General features: G+C 27.7%; 4 protein-coding genes across 5 annotated transcripts; 2 read left to right on the plus strand and 2 right to left on the minus strand.

The window, feature by feature from the left end:
- Window positions 1–2,728: 2,728 nt before the first annotated feature.
- Window positions 2,729–4,215, plus strand: LOC114174217 (NAC domain-containing protein 2-like). The gene is made up of 3 exons (XM_028059009.1): window positions 2,729–3,040; window positions 3,145–3,425; window positions 3,578–4,215. Exons 1-3 carry the CDS (start codon window positions 2,875–2,877, stop codon window positions 3,989–3,991), a joined length of 861 nt encoding a protein of 286 aa, XP_027914810.1. The 5' UTR covers window positions 2,729–2,874; the 3' UTR covers window positions 3,992–4,215.
- A 669-nt stretch (window positions 4,216–4,884) lies between these two features.
- LOC114174218 (uncharacterized endoplasmic reticulum membrane protein C16E8.02-like) lies at window positions 4,885–8,445 on the minus strand. 2 transcript variants are annotated; one of them, XM_028059010.1, is made up of 4 exons: window positions 7,963–8,445; window positions 5,448–5,510; window positions 5,298–5,369; window positions 4,885–5,170 (listed from the first exon to the last, which is right to left on the minus strand). In XM_028059010.1, exons 1-4 carry the CDS (start codon window positions 8,302–8,304, stop codon window positions 5,057–5,059), a joined length of 591 nt encoding a protein of 196 aa, XP_027914811.1. In that variant the 5' UTR covers window positions 8,305–8,445; the 3' UTR covers window positions 4,885–5,056. The 2 variants fall into 2 exon arrangements, with proteins under 2 accessions (XP_027914811.1, XP_027914812.1); XM_028059011.1 differs by having other exon boundaries at window positions 7,972–8,441.
- An 8,923-nt stretch (window positions 8,446–17,368) lies between these two features.
- LOC114173046 (photosynthetic NDH subunit of lumenal location 2, chloroplastic) lies at window positions 17,369–18,370 on the plus strand. The gene is made up of 2 exons (XM_028057242.1): window positions 17,369–18,019; window positions 18,109–18,370. The coding sequence occupies exons 1-2, from the start codon at window positions 17,522–17,524 to the stop codon at window positions 18,205–18,207; spliced, it is 597 nt and encodes a 198-aa protein (XP_027913043.1). The 5' UTR covers window positions 17,369–17,521; the 3' UTR covers window positions 18,208–18,370.
- On the minus strand, window positions 18,359–20,988 carry LOC114173047 (CASP-like protein 7). The gene is made up of 3 exons (XM_028057243.1): window positions 20,687–20,988; window positions 19,981–20,104; window positions 18,359–18,766 (listed from the first exon to the last, which is right to left on the minus strand). Exons 1-3 carry the CDS (start codon window positions 20,905–20,907, stop codon window positions 18,551–18,553), a joined length of 561 nt encoding a protein of 186 aa, XP_027913044.1. The 5' UTR covers window positions 20,908–20,988; the 3' UTR covers window positions 18,359–18,550.
- Window positions 20,989–25,082: the final 4,094 nt, after the last annotated feature.

The following is a 25,082-nucleotide window of genomic DNA, read 5'->3' on the forward strand; positions in this document are numbered from 1 at the left end:
ACACGGCCTTCTTGGTAAGAGGAGTGTTATACACACACACACATATATATATATATATATATATATATATATATATATATATATATATATATATATATATATATATATATATATATATATATATATTCGTGTATAGAATTAAAAGAAAAAAAATGTAAAGATTTATTAAAACCAATGGTGCGATTAATAATGTAAAGAAATGATACGTAGCAAATATAGTTCTCAAATCAAAGTATAAAAATTTGACTTTGTTCTTGAATCATTATTTATCGCATTCAAAGATAGCATGGTCTAAGTTCTAAAACGAAAGTTTCAAACCTAAGGGAATAATAAAAAAATTCAATGGAACACGCAACGCAACGAATATGAGGTCTACTAAGTTTATCTTAAAAAAGAAAGAAAAAATGAATTTTAATTTTTGCATTGTGTATAATTTTGTGATCATGGTTTTGGAAAAGCTCCATTGGAATACTCCATATACTTTATTTATGTGCCAAACCAACGTAAAGAAAATTGTAGCATTGGGTGAACCAAATTATTGTTCTTTCTCTTTCTTTTTCTTTCTAAATTATTTGTTGTTTTCTTTGGATAGTAAACACGTATGAGTCACATATCTCAATCTTATATCATACCCATATTTTCAAAAGAATTTGTATAATTGTTGATTTTCCCAATTTCTTTTGCAATAGTTGCTATCATATGCTTTTCAATGCGCGTTTTTTTTAATCTTTCTAATTGCATGAATACAAAGTTTTATTCTTTATAAAAGTTTAATTACATATTTAGCCTCTTATTTCTTTAAATTAAACAATTTTGATAATATCTCATTCGATTGCTAACAAAAAAAAAACATTACTTAGAAAAAGTGATAACTTTTGTAGTTGTATTATGCCATTCATATTCGGCATGGATAAATATATGTTAGTAATGAAATTATATATTAATTTCTAACTAAAATTGTTTATTTTTATAAAAATATAAAAAATAAACTGTGACTAATTTTATATACGAATTAAAATTACATTACGAGAACTAAATATGGATTTAATTTTTCAAAAAAAATTTATGAATTTATTTGCTTTGTATTTTCCCATCAAAATATTCTCGATCAACCGATAAAAATAATCTCTTCCGAGTGCAAATGCTATTGAAATAAAGTTGACTTATTTTGATAAATAGTTTTTTTCTTAAATATATTTATGTTTCTGAAATATTGTCTTGTTTTACTTTGTTTTGTAAGAAATTTGGTTTAAACTTTATACTCTATAAATCTTTTGTGTAATTCTTGATATTTCATTTTACATCGTTGTAATATATAAATTAATGTTTTATAGTCTTTAGCAAGTATTTTTCATTGGAACTAACTCAAAATAAATGAAATATCGTAGATGTTAAAAGTATATTTTGAAGAACTACACCAAACTAAAAATGACAAAAGCAAATTTTTTTTATAAGAATTCAAAGTCATGTAAACATTTCTTAGAAACCAAAAGTACGGTACAACTATATTCTATAGACAAAAAATTCCAACTATGGTTTTTTAGAATTTTGCAATTATTATGAAGAGTATGCCTAATTAGTACGATGATTTTCAGTACGAATAATGCACGGAATATCATGTGTTTTTATTATAATGGACCAAAATAAATAAAAATCTATATATTTTTGGTAAAATTTAAGCACAGCTTCTACTTACAGTTTTCGTCCATGAATTTGAGTAACAAAATTTGTATGATAGAACCATATTTTCCATGAAAATGGGGTTTTCTAGTTTGAGTGCCACAGACACAGAAACTTGAAGTATTCTGAAAGAAAAAAAGTAGCAAAATTTCTTCAAGAAACGTGCTAAATAATAAACAGTGTTTCTTTTTCATTGTTGCGTTGCAAATAAAACTTGTACAAAATGCAGTTTCATGCAGACCAATTTTCCATGCAACAAAGAAATCTCTATAAAGAAACGAAAACAAATCTTTTAAAAGGAAAAATTAAAGTTCCAGGTTCATCGTAGTTCGACCCAAAAACAAAAGAGATCATTTATAAAAGAAAAAGAAAGTTTCATCATTTTCCCACTCTTATTTGCTTGTTTGAATGAACATCATTCTTTCCATATCATATAGTGACATGTTCATTATCCATGAATTCAGAACACTGCATTCTGACATCACAATTATGTAAAACTTTACATATATAAATATAAATATGCCATTTATATTCCAATAATATTCATACACAGAATGAAATTAATGCAACCCAATGTGGATAAAGGAGTGCTACTGTCATATCCGAAAATGAAGAAAACTCAGTGAACAGAAAGGTGAAGGAGTTGTGGGCCCTCGTTAGTGTATGGTGTGAAATTGTGCTGCTATAAACAAATATATCTATACAAATTATACAGAAAAAAAGAAGAAAAAGTCCTTGAATTCTGATAAAACATGTAGATTTTGATTTCATATGAATTGAGAGAAATATATGTTATTAATATAAAGTTTTAACATTCAAGGATTTAGAAATCTGTCTTAATATACTCTCTTAGTATACTTGTAAGACTAAAGAATGTGATTAAAGAAAGAAATTTGAGAAAGTTATATAATTAAATAAATAAGGAATCTGGTGGGTAAGGTGACGCATGCACTAATGTGTAGAAAAGTCGCCTCAGGAACCAATCAAAGCCATGCAGCGCCACCACAGAAACGACAAGAAATCAAAGATAAAAGGGGCATCCACTTCATTGCAAACATTTCAAACACCTTGATTTCTCTTTAACCCTTGTTTTCAATTTTCTTCTTTCCCTTCTCTTTCGTCCCTGTAACTAGCAAAGAAACTTGGTTTTCCGTAGTTTAGTTTCCCATTCAAACTTGGTTTTCACTCTGCTCAATGGAGGGCAGAACAAGCTCTGTGCTTCCACCTGGTTTCAGGTTTCACCCCACTGATGAGGAACTAATCGTGTACTACCTTTGTAACCAAGCCACATCAAAACCATGCCCTGCATCGATCATTCCAGAAGTTGATATCTATAAGTTTGATCCGTGGGAATTACCTGGTACATAAATGTGTTAACGTATACTAAAATATCAAACCTTTGACCCTGTTGTAATATGTGCATGTTTCTGTTGTTCTGACGTGTGAAATTGTTGTGAAATACAGAGAAAACAGACTTTGGAGAAAATGAATGGTACTTCTTTACCCCAAGAGAGAGGAAGTACCCAAATGGGGTGAGGCCTAATAGAGCAACTGTGTCTGGGTATTGGAAGGCCACTGGTACTGATAAAGCAATCTATAGTGGCTCTAAGCATATTGGGGTGAAGAAAGCTTTGGTCTTTTACAAGGGTAAGCCACCAAAGGGTATCAAGACAGATTGGATTATGCATGAGTACAGGTTAATAGGATCAAGAAGACAAACCAATAGACAAATTGGATCCATGAGGGTAAGCCTTTGCCTTGTTGATTACTATGAGTTTTTTGATATGAAATTACATGTATTGAATATTTGAAGAGTTTTAACTGTTTGATGAAATTACTCTATAGGATGCTGTTTTATGTTATTTGACCTTACCCTTGTACTTGGATATGTCATCAGCTAGATGACTGGGTCTTGTGTAGGATCTACAAGAAGAAGAACATGGGAAAATCATTGGAGGCAAAAGAGGACTACCCAATAGCACAAATCAATCTCACACCACCAAATAATGAGACTGAACAAGAAGTGGTGAAATTTCCAAGGACTAGTTCCCTTACTCATCTTTTGGATATGGATTACTTGGGTCCAATATCACACATACTATCTGATTCATCATACACTTCAACCTTTGATTTTCAACTTAACACTGCCAATGCTGGAATAGACCCCTTCATAAAGCCACAGCCACTTGAAATTCCTAATAACCTTTATGCAGCAGATTCAGGGAAGTACCAAGTGAAACAGAACAGCACCATCAACCCCACCATCTTTGTGAACCATGTCTATGATCAGAGAGGACAATACCAAAAATGAAAAAAAAATGAAATTGGATTATTTGGAACATGACGATAAGCGTCACCAATTACATAATCCTGAAGATTCTTTGTAGAAATTCATATATATCACATCACCCAATGAATTTTCAGTGATATCCAATCAGATCATAGCTCCCACAGAAATTGTATATATATAAATATACTCTTTGTATGAAATACCATTAACACTTCTTTCAACACCTTTTACATTTTCAAGTAAAATTGCATTCTAGTCGCATTAGTTACAATGATCAAGGTTGTTTTTTGGACTTATAATGATATAATAACCCTATTACTGTTAACTTTTTAACTTTATGTTAATGGAACTACATTCAATATTCTGATTCAGATCAAACCTGAGGCTTAGATCATGCTTAGGTAGCATTTGAAGGCAAATACGGTTGAGCCACCCGTTTCCATCGCTGACATACATCATCACAATGATTATTTATTTTGACAAAGGATACATACATACATACACAATTGGGCGTTGGAAAATCATGTACTGTGAGTCAATAATTGAAACAGAAAGGAGTTTTCAAATGGATTGTTAATTGAATTCGTGATTGGTGGCACCCTGTGTTGCTTATCCAAATTGATAACGGCGTTGTTGATAGAATTGGATATGACGTGTTGAGAAGGTTGGCATGTGCATGCGCTATATATTTAATATGAGAATAACATGTGGCTCAGGATCACACCTTTTATAAAAGTACAAATTCTTGTGTTTGTTTCGTCAAGAAATTGTTAGTTAATGTAAAGTAGGACAAGTTAAACAAACTAATCATTTGAATGAGTCGTGTCTGCGTGTTACATGTGTATGGTAGTTTGATATGTATATTTAATTTGTTGATCGTGAGCATTCTAGGATGTTTGGTCTGGGACACGAAATTGATGAGATGAAACATTTATTTGGTCTTGTAAATCCATTAGTGCTTCAAGGTTGTGACATAATATTGAACTATATCAGTACAATGCACACATATATGATGATTTATTCATTTTTAGCTTATGCTCTTCCTCTGTTTGTGGGAGATTATTTAGGTTTTGCAGACACACCAACCTAAGATAGTTTCTGCTTACTTTCTTGCCATTCATTGATGTTGGCTTCAACTTTTGCTTGCACTTTTGAATGAAATCCTGGATATGGCTCATAACCAAATAAATTGTGAAGAACCTGCATAAAACAAGTAACCTTAGAGTATATTCAAGCAATAAACTCATGTTAAGAAAAGGTAGAAAAACATGCAAGAGGGAACTGATATATACTAGGAATTTAAAATTGAAAAATTTCAGTACAATACCTCTAGCAATACAAAGAAAGGACCCATTACAAAGGCCTGAACGAGGTTATCCAAAAGAGCAGGTGCTCTTTTCTGTAAATAAAATATCTTAGGCATGTTAATGTAAGAAATGTTTAAGTCAGAGATTGAGTTATTATAACAATAGCTAACCTCAAATATACCGTGACCAATAAAAAGCTGTGTCCAACATACTAGTTGAACCACCAGAACAACCTAGACATGATCAAAGAGCAAAGAGTGAGAAATGTTATGTTGATAATGTTAATGTATGCAGTAAAAATGTGCTTTTCTTTTTCTTCTATTTGGCTGTGACAACAAGGTGTTTAGCATGGTTATATTTAGACAATAAAAATTAAGATGCATAACTACTCTTTTTGGATTAGGACTGAGAGAGATAAGAACACAATTGCAATGACTGGACATTTTTCTAAATACTCCTTTAAAATTATTGTGCACTTTATAAAATCATATATTTATTTTAAAAATAATAGAATACGACACCATAACTCAATAGTTTAAGAAAATTAACAACTTTTAAATGATTAGTTTTCTTTATCTTAAAATATATTTTTAATCTTGTTATTTCCTTACCTAACTTCAAAGCTTAAAATAGCTCTATTTATACACAAAAAAAGTTTGATAAACAATTAGAGCATGATTTTACAATCTCTAACAAATAGATATATGCCTAGAACATAGAAAAGCCACGTACAAGAGTAAAACATATTGCTTAAAAAAAAGGGGAGTAAAAAATGAACTTACTCAAAAGAAAAATTTATTTAATCTTAAATATTTCTTAACTTCTCAATCTTGTCATCGTGCAATTTGCTTTTGAAAATAATAAAAGATCTATGATGAAAATTAAGATAGAAAGAGGAAGAGAGTAGGAGATGTAGGTACGAGAGAGATACATCAAATAAAGAAGTAAAAAAAAAATTACAAGAGGCAAAATTTGATTTTTAAATTTCAATTTTTTTAAACTAAATTCATATAAATAATATAAAAAAAATATTTTTTTAAAATATATATAGAAAAAAAAAAAACGTTGGGGGAGTTGTGGCTCCCCTATTACAACATAGGTTTGCCTCTGCATATCGAACACAAATACATAATTAAAATTGAAGTATCGGTCCATCATAACTTAAAACTAAAGCGCACAAGTCTTACACCACTTTGGTATCCACTTTGAAATTAAAATAAGGTGAGAATTTTGTCTTTTCGGTAGAAGATAAAATACAAGAATAAAGATATTTTGACAAACTTTTGACCCACCACTCCAATCATCCTTTTATTATTTATTTAGTGGTGTAATATAATGATTTAAAGATGATCGAAGTAATAAATTAAAAATAATAAAAAAATAAGTTAAAATATTATTATCTAAAATACAAGTACTCCCTATATAGGAATGTAAAAAAAATGAAAAGAAACGTTGGAATAGCACAATTGACGAGTTCTAGCAGCCAATCAATAATAGAATATTTTTATTATTTTTCTTATTATTGTTTTGCTGTAATACTAGATCATGTAACTATCTAGTATTAATGAGTGTTTTTGTCAATTTCAAGGGACCAAGCGCGAATAGAAATCTCAACGGGTATGGTTATTGCCTATGTAAGCTATTTACAAATAATTTCCTCGGTTTTTTTTTTTTTTTTTTATATTCGAAGATATCCATAAATACTGGGTAATATTTATGTATATTTTTTCAAATTTTAAATAAAATTATTTCAAAGTCAAATCTTTAAATATAAATTTAGTTAACAAGTTAATTTTAAATATAATTTAAATCAAATTACTGGATAAACTTTTAACACAAATTTCTAAAAGTTGAATTTAAATGTGTTGTGTGAAGATATAAATTTTAAAAAATTAATCTTTAAAAAAATAACTTCAATTTGACAAGTTTAAATAATTAAAAAAATATTCAAACAAAATTTACTAATAATTATTAGTGAATATTAAATATTCACATATGAGATACATGATATTTGTGCGCATTCTATTAGTAAATGGAAAATTAAATACTCATACTTATTATTTATTATCAACAAATAGGTATTAAAAGTATCTATTTAATACATGTCATAGATTTTACCTGCCATTGTTCACAGATACAAATATGTTTGTCATTCATCCCTACGACATTCATAGAGATGATTTTCTAAAATATGTAATATTGCAAATTATATACTATCTATAAAAAAAATTAAAAATCATGAGAAAGAAGAATGATAAGAAGTGTAATCAATATCGATAGTATCTACTCACAATCATAAAAAAAAAAATACATTCTATTATTGCCTCCATTACCCATCGGGTATTGATAAAGAAAAATCACGTAAGTTTCTTTATACATACGGTATCCATAAATATTCATGAATATTTTTTTTAATTTAAAATAAAATTATTTAAAACAAAAGTTTTCAAATATAATAAAATATCCATCACATACTTTACCCACATACAAACTTTTTTGTCATCCTTATAATAAAAAAATAAACTTACTTATTCAACCTAGAACTTAACTACAAATTTAGAAGAGGTTTAAAATTGAATTAAGCCTTAATTATAATACTTATCTAATGTAATAATTGATAGAGATGAAAAAACAAAGATGATGCATAAACACACTACCATTTTCATATAAGCAAAACTGAACAACCTGGTTTACCTTCCAAGCCAGAGACCACCGAAGTTGGCTTGCAAGAAAGCTACTTCCGATCCAACAAAGGGCACAAAGAAAAGCAGCAAGAGAACCAGCTCTGAGATCCAAAGCAAGATAGAAAATTGAGTAGAGCAAAGCAACGACGAAAGCAACATTGTTCCACCAAAGAGAAAACTCCAAGTTTGGAAGATAGAAGAAGAAGGGAGGGGAGAAGTGGAGAATGAGAAGGGCTGAGAAGAAAATTGGCCAAACAAAGAAGACATGGATTGCTGTGTTAACTGGGTTTCTGTGGTATGCTCCATAGAAGGCAAAATGGTTTTCAAGATCAAAGAATGCCATCTACAACCAACCACAAGCCTAATGCAACAACTTCTTTCTCTCTTTGCCTAATTCTTATTTTCATGGCCATAGCATAGGTAGCTGGAGGTTGGAATAAATTATGAATGAAACGTCAAACTAACAAATTTAAAGACTACTACTGTACACTCCTCTCCTCTCCTCTCATATAGGGTGGCAAAGTGCGAGTTTAATTGAATTATTTAATCTGTCAATCAATTTTGTTTTGTCAATCCGCTTTTTTTTTTTTATTTCAAAAGAAACTAAAATAAAAATATTTAAAAAAATAAATTTCACATATTATATTAACTACAAAAATGTGTATATATAATAATATCGGAATTTAAATTATAAATATCTTTAGATTAATATTCGATTATTAGTTATAATAAAATAATTTAGTATATAAAAGTAATATTTATTTTAATTTATCTTCTTAAAAATATTAATTAATCAATTAAATATATACAAATATTTATTTTTAATATATATATATATATATATATAATATTATGAAATACAAAACAAAATATAAAAGGTTAATCGATATGTCTTTTAACAGGATGAGTCAATATTTTTGATCCATTTTTATTAGGGATGGCAAAACGGGCTCGGCCTTTGGCTCGCTTTGTCCTTAATCTGCCAAAAACGAATTGGGTCGTGCTGGCTCGCAACACAAAAATGGTTAAAAAAGTTTAGCCCATCCCGCCATAAGGTGAGCCAACAATCCGGATGGAAGTATCTTCTTTTTTATTTTTTAAATTGTTTATTTATAAAATTTGTTTATATACAAATACTTATAGATAAATACTTAGAGCATATTTAATTATATAAATACTTTTTAAGTTTTTAATTGATCAATTAATATATTTAATTGAATAAATTAAAAAATTATTATATTTCAAATTAAATTACTCTGTTATAACTAATAATTATAACTTAATTTGTAAGTATCAATTATTTAAATTGTAATAATATTGTATATTTACATTTATACAAAAAGATAATATTTATTTATTTTTAATTTTAAAAATAAAAAAATTAAAAAGAAAATAAAAATGGGCCAACAGACCAGGGGACGAGTTGGCCCACCTTTGACCCGCCAATTTGACGGACTAGGCAAGTCGGATTGGTGGGTTGAAAATGCCAATTTGATTCACCCTTTTCTTGACGGGTTGGTGAGCTTGGCCTGCTTTGACACCATTAATTGTTATGTGATCTTAGCGAGTCTAGTTTTTGTTAGGGATGGCAACTGGGCGGGGCGGGCACGAGTTTCGCTATCCCATACCCATCCCCGTAAAAAAAATCAATCCCCATCTGCATACCCAAACCTAACGGGTATCAAACTTTTGTCTCATCCCCATCCCCACCGGGTAACGGGTGGAATCTCGTACCCATACCCATACTCATTTTCTTACTACTTCAATATTAATTTTAATTAATTTGTATGAAATAATAAAAAATTATGATAAAGGAAACACAATATTATCAAATATTCAATATTAGAAGGATGGTTGGTTCTTCGATATCAAATACTTTAAAATAAATTATAATTGTTTACATTTTAAATTATAATACCAAATAAAATTTCATGAGAACCAAAACAATTATTAAATTTGCAAATATTAATGAAACATAGTTGATAAAATTTAAAAATATTTTTTAAAACATATAAAAGAAAAACAAATGCTGAAATTAAAATATATTTTAAATGTTTGTTTACTGTAATCTTTTAAATTGTAATAAATCTCTTTTTTATGCACTAATAAAAGTTATAATACATCATTTGATCAAAATGATACAAAGAACAAATAATAATCATAATAAAAGTTTAAAATAAATTATAATTGTTTACATTTTAGATTATAATACCAAATAAAATTTCATGAGAACCAACACATTTATTAAATTTACAAACATTAATGAAACCTAGTTGATAAAATTTAAAAATATTTTTTTTAAAATATAAAAGGAAAACAAATATTCAAATTAAAATATATTTTAAATGTTTGTTTACTTCAATCTTTTAAATTCTAATGAATCTCTTTTTTATACACTAATAAAAATTATAATACATCTTTTGATCAAAATGATACAAATAAAAAATAATAATCATAATAAAATTTTAAAATAAATTATAACTTTTTACATTTTAGATTATAATACCAAATAAAATTTCATGAGAACCAACACATTTATTAAATTTTCAAACATTAATGAAACCTAGTTGATAAAATTTAAAAATATTTTTAAAAAATATAAAAGGAAAACAAATATTCAAATTAAAATATATTTTAAATGTTTGTTTACTTGAATCTTTTAAATTCTAATAAATCTTTTTTTTATACACTAATAAAAGTTATAATACATTACTTGATCAAAATGATACAAAGAACAAATAATAATCATAATAATAAAATTTTAACATAGATCTTGTATCTTTTGAACTTCAATTATGTTGGATGGTGATAAAAAAATATTCATGACAATTACATTAAATTTTTATATTGTAGTAAATAAATTTTATTTATACAATTATAGTAAAAAAATTACCTTATGATTGATAATGAGTTAGAAAATAAAAAATAATTAGATAAAATATATCGAAATAGAATTCTACATAATGAAAATAAACAAAAAATAAAAATATTAAAAAGTTAACAAATGTTTACAAACAATTTGAGAGACTATTGAAAGAAATTGCACAAAAGGAAAACAAATGTATAATTAAGGGTATAAGTTAAAAAATATCTTAGAGATCCAAAAAAACTTTTCAAATATGAACATATATACTCAATGATTGAGAAATAACAAAAATTATTTTAGTAAAACAAACGAGTTCTTCAAATGAAACAAAAACTAATAACAATAATAATAAGTAAAGGATTTATTTTTATATTACCTAGTAAACGAAAGGTTTGTGCTATTAAATACTTAAATTGAGAGTATTAAACATTCTCATGTGAAAGGAAAATATACAATAAATAAATATATTAAAAAATAATAGAAATATTGAAATGTGAGACATAAAAAATTTTAATTGACATACATCTTTTTAACATAATTACATAAAGGTTATGATAATATGAAAAATATAATTGAGATGCGAATGGGTTTCATAACAAACCAAATAATTAGAAGAAATAAAAAATAATATATATATATATATATATATATATATATATATATGGTTACTTAATTAATTGTGAATATTTTAATAATTTAAATGGGGACGGGTATTATGGCGGGATATGTACATCCCGTACCCATCCCCATACCCAATTGAAAAAGTCGGGAATTCCCCATACCCATACCCAGTCAATGCGGGGATTCTCTGTCAAAACGGGAACGGGTTCGGACAATACCCACGAGGACAGGTTTATTTGTCATCTCTAATTTTTGTGCTAAGTTTGTTTTTTTGTGTTGTCTTCTATTGAGTATTAAAAAAACATGTTTTTTGATATTGTGAAGATAATTTTAATATATTTAAAAGTTTAAAAATTAATGATCATCAATATATATTGAAGGCATAATATAGAAACAATATAGAAAAATCAATAAAAAATTTCAACTCGATCTTGGCAAGCTAACTGCATCAAACAAAATAGATGAAATTCACTCATCTTAAAAGTGGGTAAAAAACATATAGATCTATTTAAAGTTTGATTTGGTTGGACTATTATTTACTTGAAAAAATTTAGATTTGAGTTTTTTTTTAGAAAACCTATTTAAACATCATAAAAAAAACTAATATATACACACACACACACACACACATATATATATATATATATATATATATAATAATTTTATATTTGTCATTTTCATAAATGTAAAATGAAATAATAAATAAAATAAATATTTAAGATAAAAAATGGATTATTAGTAAAATAATCCATTGTGATTTTCTATTTAAAGGAATGTTAGCCTATATTGAAAGTGGATAGGATTTGAAACAAGTGATATTTTTAAAAGGAGTGTCACCCACGTATTTTCCTACACATTTTTCTAATGTAGTTGAAATTTATTAAAAATTACATTATTAGACTAACGTATCTCTTGGATATTTAGTAAAAACAAGATAACACAATGTTGGTCTGGAAGAGAGATATGTTGAGTTGGCTACTTTGTGTAGCACCATTAAAACTATACATGAATTTCACCAACCACCAAACTTAGATACCGCAATATTTTTATGTTGGAATAAATATTAACAAGTTTATTTCACAAAATTATAGAGGTTTTCTTATACAATTATATATGCATCAATTTGAAAAACTGTCGAACTTAGTTTTTCTGATCGGATAAGAGTTGATAAAATTATATGATTTTTTATAATGATAAAATTATATGATAGTTTGTGGCTATACTCACCTTTTTTTCTTTTAATTATTTGGATGACAGGTTTTCATGATTTCAAATGAAATTGATTTTAAATAACGTAAATATGTTTATTTGTGTATGCTTTTATGGTAAAAAAGCAAAGCATGTTAGTTATAAAACTCAGGCTAACATTTATTTTCCGATACGGAAGCTAACTAAAATTATTTTAATTCATCTTACACCGATTTTCTCGATATAAAATCAAACGTATATCAATTTATTTAAAATCATGCTAGTTAGTATTTTAATATGATTATTAAGAATTTAATGTGAAACAAAACACAAATCGAGTAATTAAAAATCATGAACAAATGAAATTAATAGGTTAAATAGTATAGGTTTAATTATGCCTTTGGTCCCCATTTTGGAGTCAAAATCTCAAAATGGTACCCAAATGTTTAAAAGTTTCAAAATGGTTCCCTTTTTTTGTTGAAACGTCTCACGTTTGCCCTTGCCGTTAAGTCAACGTTGACGCCGTTAGAGGGAGTGCCACGTGTCAGTTCCTCGATTTTTTGAATTTTTTTATTAATTTTTTTTTGAATTTTTTTTTATTTTGAATTTTATTTTGAATTTTTTTTAGAAAATTAAAAAAATTGCCACGTGTCAAGCTGTCATCGTGCCACATGGCAGTGACAGTGACACGTGTCAGTATTACGCCACGTGTCATTTTCTTAGTCTCAATTTGGTCCCTTTATTTTAATTTGTCTCAATTTAGTCCTAATTTTTGTAAAAATGGAGCAATTTTGTCCCTCTCCAAATTGAAATCAAATTTAATTTCTGTATAAATGTACACAAATATTTCCATCAAAATTGGTATTTCAAGTAAATATTTTTAACCAAATTAAGTTCATTTAATTAATATTTTACATTGAACTTTATTTAAAATGGTTTAAAAGTTATTAATAGAAAATAATGTTAATAGAAAAAAAAATCATAAATTACCTAGTTCATGTTACAATAAAACACATATAAATTTAAAATTTGAAAACAATTTTAAGTAAAGTTGAATGTGAAACATAATTTTAACTAAACTTAGCTATGTTAAAAATATATAATAAAAATATCAATTTGAATAAAAATATCAAATTTAATAAAAATATTGGTATAACATTTATATAAAATTAAATTTTGTTTCAATTTGAAGGGGGACAAAATTGCTCCTTTTTACAAAAAATTGGGACTAAATTGAGACAAATTAAAATAAAGGGACCAAATTGAGACTAACAAAATGACACGTGGCGTAATATTGACACGTGTCACTGTCACTGCCACGTGGCACAATGACAGCTTGACACGTGGCAATTTTTTTGATTTTTTTAAAAAAATTCAAAAATAAAAAATAAAAAATAAAAAAAAATTCAAAAAAAATTAATAAAAAAATTCAAAAAATTGAGGAACTGACACGTGGCACTCCCTCTAACGACGTCAACCTTGACTTAACGGGAAGGACAAACGTGAGACGTTTCAACAAAAAAGGGACCATTTTGAGACTTTTAAAAATTTAGGTACCATTTTGAGATTTTGACTCCAAAATGGGGACCAAAGGCATAATTAAACCAATAGTATAACAATTTTAAGATCCAAATATCGAATCCACATTGAATGAATGCAATTTTAAGTCATGTCATAAATTAAATATTTAATTATATATATATTTTTTCAACTTTTGTCCATTTTCAAAATTATTTCTTTGTTTTAATTTGGTATAGATTTTAAATATTCATATATTTATCAAATTGAAGATATTTAATTTTAGATAAATTTAATTTAAATTTTTTTAAGTTTTCATATCAATTTGAATTTAATTTTAAAATGTTAAGTTCTACGTATAAATATTGTGTTTCATAATTTTAAAATTTATTTTCATAATTTTTCATCAACTATAAAAAGTATTTTACTATAATTGAATATTTATTACTTTATACTGCAATAATAGGATATAAGTAGTTCAATGGTTAAATTTATTTAATCGAGAAAAAACTATTGAAAGATAAGTGAATTTAATTAATGAATAATAGATAAGGAAATTTTATATGCATCTTAAGTTTGCACCTTACCTTTTGACAATATTACAATATCAATATCATTTTGTAATATATGTATAAATTTTAAATTTCATTATATATGATAAGTGTTTTGATTAATATAGTTTAATATTTATTTTATTTTATTTCTATTATTTTAGTATAAATTTTTTATTTTAATTAATATTTTTAAAATAAAATTATTAAAGAGGGTATTAAACTCCAAAAAAAAGTTGGAAAAAACAAAGGATTTAAACCTATGCAATAAAGTAGTTGCAAAAAAAATGTTTTAAACCTCTACAAAATAACAGTCATTAATAGAGGTTAAAACCTTTTTAAAAAAAAAACTTCACATTATTAAAATCCCTGCAAGTTAATTTGCAGAGTGTAAAAACTTTCACAAATTGAAATATAAACCTTCATGGAATAGCCTTTTTTTGTAATGAATATTAGTTGTTTATACGAGAAAATTAAAATTTAAGAATTTTAAGAAGGTATTTCAAATAACTAAAATAATATAATTTGAAATTCACTAAAAATATTAAAGAAATTAAAATCTCACAACTAGTCACTCCTTTTTTATTAGAGGTATGAATTTGACCCATGGTCCACGGGCTAGTCCTAACCCACTCTTAAATAAGTCTTCATGTTATTGGCTTCCATGGGTCGACCTTCGATTGGACCAACTTGGGTCAACCTTCGGTGATTTAACCTTTGATCGAACTGACTTTACTCAACCTTTAAATTGGGCTGACTTGGGTTGACCTTTGGTCCATTTTGCCCATACTAGCTCAACTCGACCTTCGACTCATATCAGATCGACTCAACTCGACTTTCGATCTAAATAGGCTCGTCTCGACTTTCAGCCTAGACTGACTCGTCTTGGCCTTCGACCAAGCTAACTCAACTTGACTTTCAGCTTGATCTAGCTTGGCTCAATTCTTCAACCCAATCAACATGGCTCAACCTTTGGCCTGAATCGTCTCTACTTAATCTTTAGCTTGGGTCGACTCAACTCAACTCAACATCAACTCAAACTAACTATTTTGACTTTTGTTACTCTTTTGGTCCCGTTGGTTTTTTTATGTGGGCATTTTTGCCCTATGAAATTTCTTTGGCTTCGACCCTTCTTGATCAAGACCAAACCTTATGAATTGGACCAAATTAACATCTTTATTTTCTATATACATTATACACATATACATATTGAACAAAAATAAATTATTAAATAAGTAAATAGGATTTCGATTATGTACATATTTTCTACATGATCATATTATTATTTGTATTAATATTAACAATAATATTAGTAACATTATTATTATTATTATTAGTGGTAATGTTAGTACTATTATTATTAGCATTGACCTTAACATTATTATTATTATTATTATTATCATTATTAGCATTAACGTTGATATTAACATTATTATTATTATTATTATTATTAGTTTAAATACTTTTATAAGTCGTCAATCTGAATTGATATGAGAGTTAAACTTTTAATTTAAACTTTGTATTTGACTGTTACGTTCTAACATTAATTTCATGTTGTATTTTTTATGTTTGGTTATTACTTAAAACCGAACTATTATGATTGAAATTTAATTATGAATAAAATTTTGAAAATGTCGAGAACACCCTTCTAAACACATTTTTATGTAATTGTTAAAATTTATTTAAAATATCGAGACCATTTTATATTTTATCTTTTATCTATTATTATTTATTCAATATTAAAAACAAAATTAATTACTATAATACTTTTATATTTAGTGTATTATATTTAACTTTTATTATAAATTCAATGTCTGTGTTGATAACAACACCTGTATGTATTTTAAAATTTTAGCATCAATTTGAGGTTACTCTAACTTTTTTTAATAGGAACCATATCATCTTACAATATGTTTGCATTTTTTCATTTTTCTTTAAGTTGATTATTCATATGTGGATAATACTTTTGCACAGAATCAAAGTTCACAATATATCTACATTTTATTTTAACAACGATATATACATATTCAAGTTATTTTAATATAATATATAACAACTAACTCTATACATTGAACAATTAACTCACAATGTCTACATTGATAACAATATCTTATATATTTTTTAAAAACTTGAATTCATGTTAAATTTTTAATAAAATTACATTTCACAGCACTTTATTCATATTTATATGTTACTTTTTATTTAAAATAATTTAAGTTTAACTTTTTTTTCTTATTTCATAAGTCAATATTTTTCGATATTATTTCTCTTTTAATCTTACTAGATGTACTTCTATTTAAAATTTTAACATTAACTTCTATATACTCTTAATTAATTTTATTTTATTATTTAAATATCATATATATATATATATAATTATAATTATAAAATATAACAATATAAATAAATAATTTACTCCACTATAACAATAAAAATATTAGTTTTCTTAATCTAAATTATAAAAAAATAAAAAGAACCCGTGCGTAGACACGGGTCTCATAATAGTTTTAATAAAATCAACAAACTCAGAAGTCCAAAACTTGAATTAAGATAACATTTCTTTATAAGTGAAATTAAAATAAAATAAAATAAAAGAAAGAATGAAACATGTACCTGTTCCACATCTCAAGAAGATAAATATTCCGCATGGGCATGGCACATCAAATCATCAAACTTTACAGCGGTCAGCACGGTCAGAACGGTTAGCCTACCCCCTGCCCGAAACCTCAGATTCCAAAATTTCCCTTCCCACCACTCAAACCTCACTCCCTCAAACATCACCTACGTCCCCAAACCACGTTATCCAAACACAAACAATGTCCAGCTTCACCCACGCCACCACACTCCTCCACGCCCACATCAAAACCCACCGCAAAAAGTCCTCCTCCACCGCCGCCACCACCACCACCACAACCACCGCCACTTCCACCCCTCTCCCCCACACCGGCACCAACAGAAGGAACCTCATCTCCACATTCCTCGCCACTTCAACAGCCGTGGTAGCAGTGCATGGCGGCACCGAACAACAAGCCCTGGCCCAGAACTGGGGCACCCGCTCCTTCCTCTGGGAGCACTTCTTCGGGCCCGGGCTTTCCCCGGAAGACGCGGTGGCCCGCATAAAGCAGACCGCTGAAGGCCTCCACGACATGAGGGAGCCTCTGGAGACTCTGTCTTGGAGGTATATCATGTTCTACATACGCATCAAACAGGCCTACCTTGACCAGGATTTGAGAACTGCTTTCTCCACCTGTCCTCAGAATCGTCGCAAAGACTATGTCAGAACTGCTAATGAGTTGATCGACAACTTTGAAGAGGTACACTCTTGTTACTGTGTTACTGTGTCACTGTCAATGACTTGAAGAACTATGTCACTGTTAATGTTTTCTGTTTGAATTTTGTTCAGTTTGATCGCTATGTTCGGACGCCAAAGGTGTATGAATCGTACGTATACTACGAGAAGACATTGAAGTCAATAGATGAACTTGTGGCCATACTAACATAGCACAAGGACGAAGCTGCAGGGTATATATCAGTATTCGAAATTCTGATTTTTCTGGTATAAAACCTCTTGTTACTCTTTTTTTTTTTTTCTTTTTTAATATATATATTTTATGTACATGTTTCATTAAGAATAAATATGCAACTTCCAAGTATTTCAAATTTAACACAAAGGCAATGTCAATCATACTCTGCTGTTACACATATTACACCCAGAAACCACAACTTCAACAACATTTTCACACTTGGATATCAAACCACAAATGCACACTAGAAAATTGTTCATGAAGACGAATTTTCTTTCTTTCCTTCGAACTAAGTTATATGAAAAAAAGGGCATAAAACAATCAGTTTCGAGAAATTGCAACAACTGATAGGATGATTAGTATTGTGAAGAGAGCAACAGCAATGTAAGAGCCAATGAGAGAACCCGAAATGCGTTGACAGAAGTTGTTGTATTGTTGGCAGATCGCAAACCAATTGGCACCTGTGTTTCCATTGTGTGCTATGTACACTATCGATGTTGCTGCAGAGGCTGCGGCTGTGATCAGACCCAGCATTACCTTTTTACAACATTAACCAAAACATCATCAACAATGTTAAAGATAAGGACCAAGGAGCTATAACATCATTAAAAATGAAGCATCATAGGTTCGTGTAGCTAAGTTATCAGACATTATTTACTTTAACTAAGTGGAAAATGATCGATGACACTAGTTTATACATTAACTCGTTTTCTTGCAACGTGATGCAGACCAATTGCAAATACAAAAATATTACTTTTGGCAATTAACCACCATTTAATAAATATATATATCAGATAATATTGATACAGCATCAAGTGTCTTTGTTTTAAGGTTCTAATTATAGGATATGTTTTTATTGAGTTTAACTTTCACACGAGAAAATATATAACTTATAACTTGTATACTATAAAACCCATTTATAGTATGTTTAATACTATTTATTGGCTTTTTACCATAATCATTTTAAAAGCTATACTCATAATGATTTCTTGATGGTGTAAAACTTAGAGTAATGCATAATAACAAAATTAGGATATGTGTATAATACAAAAACTTTATACCATTAATCAATTAAAATTCAAGATAAGTATGATTTTTTCAGGATTTTTATTATAGATTAAAAATATGTTACATGTGAATTCGTGTTTGAATAATATTGTAAAAACTCTTTACACGGTTGACAATATATTAAAACTATTTTATATTTTAATTTGCCTTATTTTTTTAATCTACTTTAGAAACAAAATATAAAATAAAAAAGTATTTTAAATTTTAAATTTTATCATAAATTTAAGTATTTTAAATTATTTTTATTCAAGTATTCATTTTTTTAATATTTTTTAATTAAACTTTTATTATTTTTTCAGAATGACATAATTGTAATATTGTTTTCGTTATTTTTTTTTTACATCTCTTAACATGTAGAGAGAAGAAATACGATGATAAAATAAAATAATGTCACTTAGTTAACGAAAAAAATAAAAGTAAAAATTTATTTAAAAAATATAAAATTTTAAGTATTTAGTATAAAAGATATTAACAAAAATTTAATTAAAATACTAAAATTTATGAAACTTAAAATTTAATGAAACTAAAAAAATATCATAAACTTTGGATGATTATAAAGAAAAGATTTCCCTTGAAAAGAAAAAGTGAATTCAAACTAAACATGATGTATTAATTATGAAAAACTTCCAGCTATCACATCCAAAAATTTGCCTTGGTATTATAGGGAGAATCTGTTTGTTTACCGTGTCAAAAGCAACAAGGAGAATTCTACTTTTCACTGCAGTGCTCCTCACTATGTGGAAGATAGATGGAACAAGTGAAAGCACAAGATAGCCACAAACAACAGAGTTGCCCATCACAAAAAACCTGGATTTGCATGTTCACAAACATCCAATTTATTAGACACCCTTTTTCTAACAACTCAATCACATCATTTCAGATACACAAAAATCACTTCTGAAGATGAACATATAAAAAAGTAGTGATTTTAATTTAAAAGTAGTTTATATTATGGCCTAGTGACAGAAGATAAACTGATTTTATAAGATTAAATTTAAAGTTTATTTTTTAATATAATATTAAAGTTATGAGTTAAAGTTTATCATATTAAGATTGTTATTTTGTTTAACTTATTGTATCATCCATTATCGAAAAATTTGTTGTTTGTCAAGTATAACATGTCATCTGCTATCAAATTGTTATTGAACTATTCATTAATGTTTAGTTTCACGTTCTGTGTTGGAGATTCCACATGGAATAAAAATAAAACAGTTTCATAGTATATAACTGGATACAAATTCTACCTCATAAATCGATTTTGTGAAATTAAGTTAGGTTTAAAATTTATTTATTAAATTAAAAAAGGTAAAACATGTAAAGATTTGCTTAATATGTTATACAAGTTTCTTCAACTTGATTTAAATTAGTTGAAACTAAACACAAACTTACACAAGTGAGGGAAGGTCATCAAATTGAGCTCTGAATTTGATGAATTGTGTGGCAAATGGAAGGGTCTCATTGGTAGTTGCCATGGCCAATGCAGCACCTAGGGTTGCAACAGCTGCAACAATTCTCAAAACAAAGTCCATTATAGATAACCCTCTTCTCACCCCTTTTCTTGGGGATGCACCCTTTATGGCTTCTCCAACTTCAATTGAACTCCCCTTCATTTCTCTTCCAATTTAAAGTTTTCTCTCTTAGCACACACTTTGCCTCAAAACTATGGTGCTCCTTATTGAAACCACAGGTATCTAAAACAGGCATTTATATAGGAGTAGAACAGCCATGTCAAATTTGTATTAGGTTTGGGAAGTACCAGGTGTCGAAAGTATGGTGAATAATGTTGCATACGTGCAGTGGAATGAAATTATCCACTAATTCACCTGCTTCGTACTTGTTCCAAATAATAAAAGCTAAAGATGAACTGCTCCATTTACAAGCATAAAGCACTCATCGACTACAACAGTACGACATTTGATTGGTTATTGTTGATTGATGACATGTGGTTAGTGAGATTTAATTTGCCATCTTTGGGTATAACGAAAAAAGTGAGACAAAAGAAAAAGAGAGTCAAAATAAGAAATAAGTGAGGTTCTTGATTTGTGAAAATATGATGTTACATGATAAAAAGTGAAAATGTGTACAGAGAAGTATAACTTTAGTTGGTATTAATACAATTTTTTTATAATAATAAAAAATAATAAAACCATTGTTATTATTATTATTATTATATTATAATAAAATTAAATATAAATAATTAGTGGCTTGAGATTTACTCAAAGTTGATAAGAACTGAAAATTAAAAAAAAAAACTAGTTTAAAAGGATTAACTAACAAAATCTTCAAAAGTAACAACGGATCTTTAAAAACAATTGAAAATAAAATATGGAAAAAATAAACATTTGGTGGATTCAGTACACTGTGACTCATTCATATTAGTTTCTTCCAACTCTAATTTATAGGCAAATAGCTCGTTAAATAATGCCCTAAATCATTTATTGGGTGTTTACTTAGTAACATGCTATTGGATAGAATTATCATATATAAAACCATCAAGATCTATACTTAGGAATGTTTATATATATATATATATATATATCAACAACTCTAGCTTCATTAGACAAAGCTCTTAAACGGTTCATTTCATGTTTTGTTTCATAGTACTACATGTTGGATGTTTAAATAATATCATGTTATTGATGAAATTATTATACTCCATGTTGCTATCAACCAATACTTGCCTAATCTAAATTTATAACCAAACAATGCTTAAATGATCAATTTGTGTCATGCATTGCATGGTGACATGAAAAGGTTATAAATTGTAATGGCATTTTTCAACTGCTATTACTTAATTGTCATCTACAAATTTTTAACCCTACTTTATCCATATGAATAACCAAGAGTGATCCACAAAATTAATACATAAGAAAAAAAAATGGATGATATATATACATGATATTCAATGTACAAGACAGAAGAGGGAAACAATGTTTTGGGAGGTTTAATTTTGTTATATGTTGACACTCTCTCCTTTCTTTTTATCTGTCTTAATTTTAAGAAAAAAAATTATATGTTCCTTTAGAATTTCAGTAACAAATTAATTTTTTATTATTATGTTTATCATATTTTTAAATAATTTAGGTATATTTACTATATATCATATACATAAAAAAAAAGATAAAATAAAGGTTTGATTAGTGATTTAATTCTTTTGTTGGTTTGGTTCACTTTGGTCCTCTAATTATTTTCTAGTTCAATTTGGTCCTCTAATCTTTTAAAAATGTTTAATTTGATTTTTTTCGTTGAGTTCACATTAGCACTGTGTTCGTATATGTCACGTGTCATTTTGTGAAATTTTTAATTTTTTTTTCTATTTGTTTTTCTTTTTTTTTAATTTAAAAAAACATAAATAGTCAAGTTTTAAAAAAATATTTTAATATGTACACATAAGTTGTAATTAAGCTTTATTACTATAATTTGGTCTCAAATTAAATAGAATTGGATCGTTTTAAATAATATGGACACTAAAATGAATCAAAATTTTAAATAGAAAGATTAAACTGAAAATTATCATTGTTATGCTGACACATGACACGATCATGACTTGACATGTAACTGTTTATGTTTTTTAAAAAAATTAAAAAATTAAAAGTTCACTAATTGACATGTGGTCGATCAAGATCTGACACGTGGTAGCTTATGTTTTTTCTTAAATTAAAAATAAATTTAAAAATAAAAAAAATAAAAAAATGAAAATTCCACAAAAATGACATATGGCATGTATAGACATGATGTTAACGTCAACTTAACGAAAATAACTAAATTGAATCTTTTTAAAAATTGGAGGACCAAATTGAACCTAAGAATAATAAGAGGACAAAAATAAACCAAATTTACAAATTAGAGGACTAAATTACAGATTAAGCCTAAAATAAAAGACTATTCAACTATTTTATATTATATATATATATATATATATATATATATATATATATATATATATATATATATATATGGTTTTGGAATAAATAAATATTCAAATTTTGGTAGTTTAATATTTTTTTATGAGCAAATTGAATTAAGAAGTCTCCAAAGTGACCTCTCTTGAGTAGATAGTTTGTGAAAATAATGTTAAGTGCTCGTGTTTGTGTTTATCCATGCGAGTATTCTTCGATCCAAAGGAAGATTAATATTTGATCGGATTGCATACACACCTGTGATGGTAAACATGTGATAATTGTAAGGTTTTACTTTGTCAATGATAAATCAATCCAAAGATGAATTTATTGTTGGACATGCTTTATTATCAAGATACCCCTAACAATTAATATTATTGTCCAAATACTTGATATTAATGGTGCATTAGGTGTCTTGAGATGGGTGAGACCATTATTTGAATTTTTTTTTATGATATGAGCTTAATGATATTTCTCTTGTTCTAATTCGGCTATAATTGCTTCTATATCTACCAATCTGAACATTTTTTAAAGGACTCAAATGAGAAATTGAAAATTGTTCTTGGCTGTAATTTTGTGTTTACACTAAAGATTGAGAATCCACTTTTCCTACATACTCTAGTATCTTTGAAGAGAGAAAAGAATATCAGAAGGGAGATCGCTCAAATCGCATGAGTCATTCTTTGGTTTGTTCTTTGGTCAATTTAGCTTCAGTACCTACAAACACTTAGTGGTTAGATTTTGGTGCAACTACTAACATCAGTGTTTCAATGAAGGGTTTCATAAGCTACCGAAAGCCAATTGATTCTGAAAGTGAATTTATGTTGGAGATGGCAAATCGGTAGAGGTGGAAGCTATATGAGATTTTAGATTATTAATGTGCACCGATTTTTTAATTTGGATTTGAAAGACACTTTTGTTGTGTCGTCATTTAGACAAAATTAGGTTTCAGTTTCCTATTTAAACAAATTAGGTTATTTGTGTTCGATTGGAAACAATGAATTTAGATTGCCTATAAATTCAAATGTTGTTGGAACTAGTTCACTTTTGACTAATGATAATCTATATATGCTTGATACGAGGCTTCCAATAGTGAATCCTTAAATACAAAGTCACATGGTACGACTTGTGTCAAATGAGATCTTGAATTCCATTGACTTCATAAACTTTGATGTTTGTGTTGAACGCGTTAAAGGTAAACAGACCAAGGGCTATAAATTCTATCATCCCAAATTAAATAATATTTTTAGATGAGAACTGCCACATTCTTTTATGATATTGAGTTTGGGGGAAGAATAAGGTGTGAAACTTCATCTCCGAGAAAGAATTTGTGACAATTCCATATATGAATCATATCGTTACTTTTTGGTGAAGCTAGTTAAGAACTATGAGAACAAACTCAAGATTCTCAAGAACCTATGCTTCATGATTTAATAACTTTGCAGAGATCCATGAGAGAAAGGAGAAGTGTTATTCAAGATGATTATGTGGTATTTCTCCAAGAAACTAAGGAAATTAATGGTATGATGGAAGATATCCTAGTCAACTTCCATCAAGCCATAGAAAATCCTAATTCTAAGAAATGGATTGAAGCAATGAATGAGTAGTATAAGTCCATGCTAGCTAATAAGGTTTAGGAACTTGTCCCATTACCATAAGGTGTGAAACCCATTGGTTGTAAGTGGATACTTAAGACCAAGATGGATTTCAAAGGTAATGTGGAAAGGTATTAGGTTTGTCTTGTGGCAAAGGGTTATACTCAAAAGGAAGGAATTGACTTTAAAGAAATTTTCTCTCCAGTTTCATTGAAAGACTCTTTTAGGACAAACATGATTTGTTTTGCACATTATGATTGGGAGCTTCATCAAATGGATGTCAAAACGACA

Source organism: Vigna unguiculata, chromosome 2 (genome assembly GCF_004118075.2).
Source record: "Vigna unguiculata cultivar IT97K-499-35 chromosome 2, ASM411807v1, whole genome shotgun sequence".
Taxonomy (NCBI): Eukaryota; Viridiplantae; Streptophyta; class Magnoliopsida; order Fabales; family Fabaceae; genus Vigna; species Vigna unguiculata.